General features: G+C 45.2%; 1 protein-coding gene across 1 annotated transcript in view; it reads right to left on the reverse strand.

Annotated features, from left to right (window-relative positions):
• Positions 1-542: 542 nt before the first annotated feature.
• Positions 543-9,133, reverse strand: part of TRABD2A (TraB domain containing 2A) — a 253,727-nt gene continuing 245,136 nt past the window's right edge. Inside the window, exons 7-8 of the mRNA XM_019517139.1 lie at positions 6,343-6,597; positions 543-1,056 (exon numbers count right to left, since the gene is read on the reverse strand). Coding sequence (XP_019372684.1) covers positions 873-1,056; positions 6,343-6,597 — 439 coding nt within the window. The 3' untranslated portion in view covers positions 543-872. The remainder of the gene's footprint in view (positions 1,057-6,342; positions 6,598-9,133) is intronic.

Raw genomic sequence — 9,133 nt, forward strand, 5'->3', positions numbered from 1 at the left:
GTGCATGCATGTGCACACTCAGCCCACCCAAATAATTTTAATATAAAGGGGTACATTAGCTGAAACTTTTGAGACAGAAGGGGTACACTTGTTAAAAAAGGTTGAAAACCCCTGCCCTAGGAAATTATTTTTCTTAAACATTTATCAGTCAGTGTTTAAAGAAAATTCTTCACTAGGACATTCTTGTAACATCTACCGGAGACAGGGATGTTCTAGCTATAAGTAACTCCTGATTAACACTACCAAAAGAAGGTGCTAAATACTGGGTCTGTGGTAGACTGGTTTTCATATGCTAGTAATAAGTATGACTTTCAATGGGACTTAAAATTCCCAAGTCACTTAAATGCTCTTGAATATTTTGCCTTAAACTTACATATATAATTTGGTGAGAAACCAAAGAAATGCAGACATAGGACCAAGCTTTTCCTTTCAGTCCTGCTGATGTGACCAAGATATTCTCTTCCAGCCAAGGTAATTAACAAGTTAGTGGTAGTTTAAAACATTTTGTCTCACAAGGCAATCAGTAAGAAAAACTTCCAAACCAAAACCAAAATCAAAATGTATTTAGTCAAATTCTTACAGCTAAACAGCAGCTATGTTACAGCAACATTATACATCTCCCAAAAGCATTATGGGATAACATGAAATAATTCTTCTGCAAGAGAAGGATAAATAATGGCTCTCATTAAAAGTATCTTCTCCTGTATTGGGCATGTCAAACAAGTTAATCATGTTAATGATCCAGATTCAGGAAAAGGAGGAGGTTCGAGAACATTCCACAGAACAAGTGTCACTCCTGGACAGACTTTTCTTCTATATTTCCCCCCAAAATTTGTGCTTTAGACAAGGCCCCTGTGGTTTTATGCCAAGTCTCATTGTAGCGCAGGTAGCATATGCAAAGCCAAAGTCAATAATAAGAGGTACAGAGACTGGAAAGGCACATGAGCTCTGCTGGCATCTGCCTGGATGTGGCTGGATCGCCCGTGTCCTCGTGGCTGGGGTTCCACTGTAATATATCCATTAATGATGCGAATCCGTGGAGGTGGGTCAGTGGTACTACAAAGCAAACAAAAGGTGTCTGGTCAGGGAACACCAAATGAACCAGGAATCAAATTGCAGCCTATTGCAGACCCAGCCAGAGGAGGGTCTGAAGCAGCTTGTGGGGTACCTCCCAATCTTACAAAAGCAAGTAGAATATTACAATTACATATATACCAAAAACTCCCAATATCCCAACTTAGTCTTGCCTGCTAAATGCCTGTTCAAATCAGAAGATCTGTCAGTGCTTCCAGAAGATGCCCAGGCTTGGGCCCTTGCAGACCTCAAGGGGGAAGGCGTTTCAGAGCAGAGGAGTGACTAGTGAGAATGATCTCCCACATGGTTTCACCAAGCAAACTTGGCACCTGGTACTTGCAGGCGGCTCCTCTCAGCTGCTTTTAGTGATTGCCAAGGGACATAAGGGAGAAGGTGATTCCTTAAGTATGTAGTGCCCAGATTATTTAAAGGAGTAAAGTAATGCATGGTCCAGACCCAAGCAAAACAAACCTGGCAGATCTGCTTGTCAGTGGCCAATAACAAGGCTGTATATAAATAAGGGCTGTGAATTTAGATCCCTAAGGGCCTGATAGGTCAAAACTGGCATTTTGAATTGCACCCAGAAAGCTTTTGGGAGCAACTGGAGTTATGTGCTCCTGGTGATCCAAACTCATTAGATGGTGAGTCGCCACATTCTGCACCAGCTGAAGCTTTCAAAAACTCATCAAGGGCAGCCCAATTCAGCAGTGTAGCCTTGAAGTGATGAAGGTATGGATAATAGCACATACCTGATTCAAAAAGAAAGTCACAACCTGCTCATCAGATGGAGTTGGTGAAAGGCACTCCTAGCTACCACTGCTACTTGGAGATCTAGTTGCAGCACAGGATCCAAAAGTACCCCAAGGCTGTGAACCACAGTAACAAGGGGAGACTGAATCCCATCTATGTTGTGTCCCAATCCCCACCAGATCACTTTGTCTGCCCAGCACTACTGTTCTGGCAGGATTCAGTGTCAACTGGTTTTCTACATCTAGTCCCCAGCTTCAGTCTCTGTGCTATACTCAGAGCAAAAGCCAGTGACAAGGGTCTAGGAATCTGATAGCATCCAGAATGTGCTTGGGGCTGTTGGGTTACCACCTCAGTGACCTTTCCCAAAACAGGGGAGGCTGGAAATAGCGCGATAGCTGACTGTGACATTGGCATCAGCAGAATGTTTCTTGAGTAGGGACTTAATGTCCAAATCTAGATCCCACCCCCATGAAGGCAATCCTGCACAGACATGCCCTCCACACTGAGAGGAGGACTCTCAGATTACCCCTGCTGTTACTGGCTGGGTACTACATTCTTGCCCTTAACCTTGGGGAAAGGTACAGAAACACACATGGGTCATATTCCTATCTAAATACCTGGCTAGATACCCAATGCCAGTGACAGCAGAATGCCCTGAGCAACAACTCACCCCCCACCTCACACTACAATCACCATGCAGCTGAGCTTCAATATGGGGTTGTAAGGGAAGGGAATCAGTGGTATATAAGGGGGGCAATGTGATGGGGAAGTTTCTCTTGCACCAGTGTCAGAATCTACAGGACGAATGGCTGACAGGTTCATGGAAGTAGTAAAGAGCAGCCTTCCTGATCTCCTGTGGCTAGCATTTTGGCTTCATGGCAGCCATTCAGAGGAACAGCAGAGATGAGATTACCAATCGGCATGCTTTCTACAAGACAACTGAAGGGTCTGCTTTCAACAGTTTGGCAGAAGCTCTTCCTGGTCTTCCTCAGCCCTCCCCCAGTTTGCACGTGTGTTAGCAAGAACATGGCTCTTCCACAGGCTTCACATAAACAATGCTCCATGAAAACTGCTGCCAATGGCAGACAGAGAAAGCCCATACGTAGGGTATACATGGGTTGGGAGTAAAGACAAGGAAAAGCAATTGTTAGAACCCTTCCCAATGTCTAGCAACAGAGGAGCAGACATCCCTGCAACAAGTGGGCTGCATCCAGGAATGAGAGCTGTGGGTACTGCTCTCTGTGGATAACAAGTTGCAGCCAATTTGACCTGGGGCTATCGGCTGACACAGCTCAAAGCCATGCAGCCCAACATTGCTAGGTGGAAGCTATGATAAATTTCAGCAAAATTAAAAGCAAGCCCACCTGCCCCATGGCAAAAGCATGTTCATTCCACTCGCTTTGGTGCTCCCCAGCTGCTATGCACTATCCTAGCTTTTTTTGAGCCCAAGTGCATTCTGCAAAAATGCTTTGGGAATTTGAAGGCAATTAGTATCCTTTTTAAAAACACTTACCATTCCCTACCAAACGGCCTGGCAGGAGGCTCCTACAGTAACTGGAAAGAAGCCAACTGGCAGTACAACAAAGGAACAGGGCTGACAGCAGACACATACAGGAGCACAGACCAAAGCAATTCAGCCAAACCCACTATAAGACTGCCTTAAATCACTCTGGCTGGGCCTTTCATGTTTATGTGCTCATAAGAGTAAAGTTATGGATGGCCCAGACCCAAGCAAAACAAACGTAGCAGATTTACCTGTCAGTGGCCAATGACAAGGATACATATAAATAAGGGCTGCGAATTTAGATAAGGTAGCAACTGAGAACGGGTTTCCCTCGCTTTATGCTGTACACATGTTCCTGGAAAACGGTGCATAACTAGAATTTGGATAAAGGGAATCTACTTCCCAGTGTAACAAATAGGGATACGTTCCAAGACTTCAATTGTACTGACCCCCAGACCCATTTTTACCACTTTTACATGACAGTTTTGGTAGTCACCAACAGCAGACAGTACACACAAGCACAGGGTGGTGGTGAATGTTACTGTAATGGGGATGGCAACTACAGAAACACCTGTCGCAGACAACGAGTGAGGAGCACAGATCCACACAGGAGACTATATTTTGGTGTTCATCACTCCCATGATGCACTGCACAAAACAGCTGACTGTGCGCTTCCACCACACTGATCACATAAGAGTGAACGTACCTTGCATATAATGAATTTTTTATATAAAAAGGGTTATTGCATAAGAGCAAATTCTCACATATAGAACCCACATAAAGCGAGGGAAACCTGTATTAAATTTGAGCGGCTTGTCTGACCAGCTGTATTTCATCTGCCATACAACAAACATTACCACTAGATGGGGTAGTTAGCACAGCACAGGTTCCTACCAATAGCAATTAGAGAAACTGTCCATTACATGGGGATAACAGCATATCTATGATGTGAAGTCCTGCTAGATTCACTGCAGTCAAACAAAGCAGAGAAGTCCCTGTTTGGGAAAGAATCTAATAGGAAGAGCCATGGCAGGCATTGCTGCTCACTGGCAATCATTTCTATAGCTTTACTGCAGAAGCACTGGGTTCCTACAGCTTTCCCTATCCACAGGACACAAATGCAAACCTCTGTTCACTTCCCCCCCTCCCCTGTACAGAGGTTGTTTGGGCGGCCCATCCATCACTCACTGCTTCTGAGGTTATCACTAAAAACAGCTGGTGGTGTAATCTCTGGTTGCCTGCAGACATCAAAAAAAAAAACAAAAAACCCAAAAAAACAAACAAACATACTTTACTGAAAGAAGCAGTGCATTAATTCAACCTGGCTCTACAGCATTTGTGTAGATCAGGCGCTTCAGCGGGACTTTTTGGTGCTTTTATCTAACAGCTGATTCAATCCGCTATAAGATAAAAGCACCAAAAGAGCCCCATTAAAGCACCCGATCTATACAGACATTAGGCAAGCCGAGCCCAACTAATGCACTGCCTCTTCTGGGCATGCACTGGGCTTGGCACAGGAGTGCACTGAATTTAAAGTAAAACACCATTTTGGTTTTTTTAAATGTCTGGAAGCAGCCTCTGTGCATTAGATTGTGCTCCCAGCTCAAACAATGTATTCCATAGGTGGAAATGGAGAGAACTGCAAGCCAAAAAAATAAAAAGTAAATCTGATCTCAGTCATTCCCAAGGTCATAAAGGCCCAAATACCTGGAGCCTGGAGCAGTTTGCTAGGCAGTAACTGCTGACATAAATGTATCAGCTTTGTTTTCCCTATGGGCCTTTCTTTCTGCTGTGCACTAGCACATCCCTGTAGTTGAAATTAACAACCCTGTCCTTCCTCCAGATTAAGTTGGAATGCCTCCTATTGTCCTGGGCTCCCTGAAGTCTCTGCATCTTGCAAACATGCAGGATTAGCTCTAGGCCCAGGCATGGTCCACTGATTAAGTGGCGAAAAATGCATGTGTAAAGCTGAACCAGCCCAGCCTCTGGCTTCTTTACTTTTCATTCCATTTAGGAAGAGCACACACCAACTGCTGAAACTTCCTGAGCCTGACGAAGGGTTTTTGAATCCGAAACCTTGCTTAAAATTTTTTCCCCAGCTATTTAAGTTGGTCTAATAAAAAAAAATCATATTCACCCAAAGAACCTTGTCTGCCTGTGAACATAACTTGAGGCACCTGTTGAGTCAGTGTTCTCCATTAGAGCTTTCTACCATATGCACACCCAATATTACCCACAATAATAACAATCGTAAATAGTATCAATTTAATTAACTGAACTGAAATAAAATATGCAATTATACATAATAAATAACACAGTTGCCCAGACATGTAAACCAGAAGAGTACTTGTCACTGTACCATCTCCTATGTAACCTAGGTCACTTGGATTATTTAGAGCAATGGGAAAATTATGGCATTAGGTGACCTAATATATCATGAAGGTATGAAGTTCCCCTACATATCTGGTACATCTGAGATGATAATGAAGAATGGTTTATGGAGGCCAAATGGACTGAATCTAGAAACTTACTTAAAAACATGCCAGAACATGATTCCTTGTTGCCCTGGGTCATTAACACACGTGCAATGTGGGGAGAAATTGTTTTCAAATGGTCACACTGCATAGGTGAAAATGTCTCCAAAAGGCAATTGAATGGAGAGAACTGGGCTTATACTGCAGCAGATGGAAAGGAAATAAGAGAACATGAAAGAGTCACATTCAGCGGTGAGTGGGAGGACAGTGGCTGGAGGAAGGCACTTGAGGAACAACACACAGGTCAAAAAGTTGCTCTGGCTGTTTCTGAGTTGAGTCAGCTCTCTTGGCCAGGGAAACAAGTACCCTTAGTCTCCACCTCATTTCTGATGCTAAACCTGATTGAAACAAGTGTCTGGCTAGCAGCTTGTGAGGGCGCCTCCTGCTTTGGATGGGCACTGAAGAGGTCAGAACACAGGATTTGGGGCAGGATACTCAGCCAACCTAGCAGATCATCCTCCCTCCCCACCAGGTATATACCTTTCCTCAATGCGGACCCAGAGGTCATTAAACTGGCGGAGATGCTGCTTCTTCTGTTGTTTCTTCTTCTTCTTCTTGTATTTCCTGTCTCCTTTCTCCAGCAGGTCAATGCTCTCAGGCAGCAGCAGGTGAGGCAGAAACTCCTCTTCTTCCTTCTGGGGGTGCAGATGTGGCGGGAGCTCCTGTGAAATCACATATGGGGTGTACGCTGGCGACAATGAAGAGGAGGTGGACAATGTTTTGGGGTTTTTTCCACTGGGAAAGGAGAAACAAGTGAAAAAATTTGAAAAGGCCTAAGAGGAGGTCTCAGTACAATGACAAGGAAGCCACGATCACCATGACAGATGCTGGCTTAAGTCCTGCTATTTATTTACCTATCACCCCGCAAAGTCAGACCTAAATTCATGCAGATCCTCTTCAATTAAAAGGACCTGGAAAAAAAAGAATCAAACCCAAAGAGCAGTGATCAGATTTGGCCTGAGAAAAGGCAGTCATTTAAGAATAACACAGTGCATCTGGCTGGCTATATTACAAAAACTTTGACAGTGAAGTGCTAAGCACTTTTTCCCTATCCTGAAATCAGCTGGATCAGCAAGTCCCCAATGTTTCTAACTGGATCTGCTGCAGAGCTTGGGATTCTGGTCCTGAGCCCAAATAGGCTAGAACCAAAGTGTGCCTGGCCTTGACTCCAAGACCCACAAGTGTGGAGGATTTATCACATCCTCTGTTCCACTGGTTGATGACCCTCGCTGCTGCCACTGTGCATCCTGTAAACCAGCAACCTGAAGATGAAAGGAGTTAGCCCCCATGAGCTGTCCCTTCTCCTGTTCAGTCCCTTAAAGAATTGGAGAAAAGAGGAACACAAGTCATCCAGAATACCACCCTCCCAGCCCTGAGGCAGGATCAGCAATACTAAAACCATTCATGACAGATTTTTGTCTAACCTGCTCCTAAAGAACGGCTGACACATACATGGCCTCTAACTGGACATTAATGAATGGCTTGATGCAGCTTCTGAAAGGATCTTATAGTACATTTATACTGCAAATCAGGATGTAGAAAACATGCCTGAGTGTAGCTGCTGTTTTTGTTACCCAAAGGAGCTCTACATGACACTTGTGTTCATCACAGACATGCCCTTTGTTAAAAAGTTAATTCCTTCTAACACCTGTTCTGCAGTTCACCTTGAACTAAGCTCTAGGAAATAGAAATGCAAGATCAGAAGTTTTGCTTAAAAGTGGGAAGACAGGCCCAATGGTTTGGGCACTAATCTAAGAGCTACAAGACCGGAGTTCAGTTCCCTACCTTACTACTAGCTGCTGAAGTGACACTGGACAATTCATTTAGTCTATTTGTTCCTCTGTTTCCTAAGGCTAAAGTGGGAACAACAGCATTGTCTTCCCTTGGCAGGATGCTTGTAGATAGATCCATGGAAGATGCTGAGATAGCTTCTGCAGCATGGGGGGAGGGGGTGATATAGGATGGGTAGCTTTGGGGAGGTGTGTTGAGTCAGCCTGCTGATTGCAGCCCATGGGTCCAGAAGCCATCCAGGCCAGTCCTAGAGCTCGGGGACAACTGAGTTGGTTTCTAGGGCAGCAAAGCTCACATATACCGTAGAGAGGAGATGTTTTCATGATCGAGGCTGGAGGCAGGGGCAAACAGGAAGTTTCTTTCTCTCCCAAGGTTGGGGCAAGTGGGGACTAACTCGCTCCTGCTCCACAAAGAAGCTAAGGGGTTGGGGGTACAGCTCTCATCCACCCTGTTCACCTGGGTGCAAGTGGGGCTGATGCAGCTTGGGGAGAAATCTGCTTCGTTCTGACTGAGGGAGCAGATGACTCATCCCTGCTCTCCCTCCTCAGACAGGCACTATCCCCCTGGTGCTCATTCCAAGGCAGCGCGCACAGCTCTAAGCTGAGACCAATACCAGGATGTGGCTGCAAGAGCTACAAGCCAACCCCCTGGGGTATAACATGCAGGGATTTTCCTTCCCTCTTCCCCAGGCAGTAGCATGAACAAATCCCCTTTCAGCACATGGAAAGTAGATGTTCAGGTCTTTGGGTCAAGTCAGAGTGGTGCAAAGGCCTGAATGATCTGGAAACTAATTTATAGTGAGAAGAAAAGGAGCAGCATCACTGAACCAGGCAAGGCTGGAGACATACTTGGGCTGAAATATGAAAGGGAAAGAACACAAACCACTGTGAAAGTGTTCCCTTTGCTAGCTATATATGCTATGTGATTAAAGCCTGCACTTCCCTTCTTTCCCTGCAACCCAAATTAGGTGGGCTCTTAGGAGAGGAGCTGACTGCAGTGAGGATTTGTTATTTTTGGACCAGACCCATACCTAAAACTATAATGGAGCAGAAAGCAAGTTGCAGTCAGACAGGTGAGAGTTGGGAAGGATGCAGAACACTGAGCAAGCCTGCCTTGGAAGGGGAAGTGTGAAATGAGGAGAAAATCTGACCTTGTTTCAAAAAAGAAAGTCAGGAACTGAATGGGGAGGATGCTCAAGAGCCCTGGTTGAGAGAAGCTCAGAAGAGCGGGTTTCCCTGCAGCTCTCTGGTAGGGGCACCTGATACAAGGTTGGGATTGCAAGGCAAAACACCAGCTGACCTCCAAACTTTCCTCCTTCAATCTCCACCCCAGACCTGTTTACCTCTTGAGCAGCTTCTGAATATCACTTCTGTGACCCTTGGTACCTTCCTGAGCTTGCCCACAAAGCCCCTGTCCTATCCACCATTAAGCCCCACTGAAAGACAATGCTGCCTATGGTGACCTAAGGTGACCTGAGCAG

This window comes from Gavialis gangeticus, unplaced genomic scaffold (assembly GCF_001723915.1).
Source record: "Gavialis gangeticus isolate Ggan-Ray unplaced genomic scaffold, GavGan_comp1, whole genome shotgun sequence".
NCBI classification, from domain to species: Eukaryota; Metazoa; Chordata; order Crocodylia; family Gavialidae; genus Gavialis; species Gavialis gangeticus.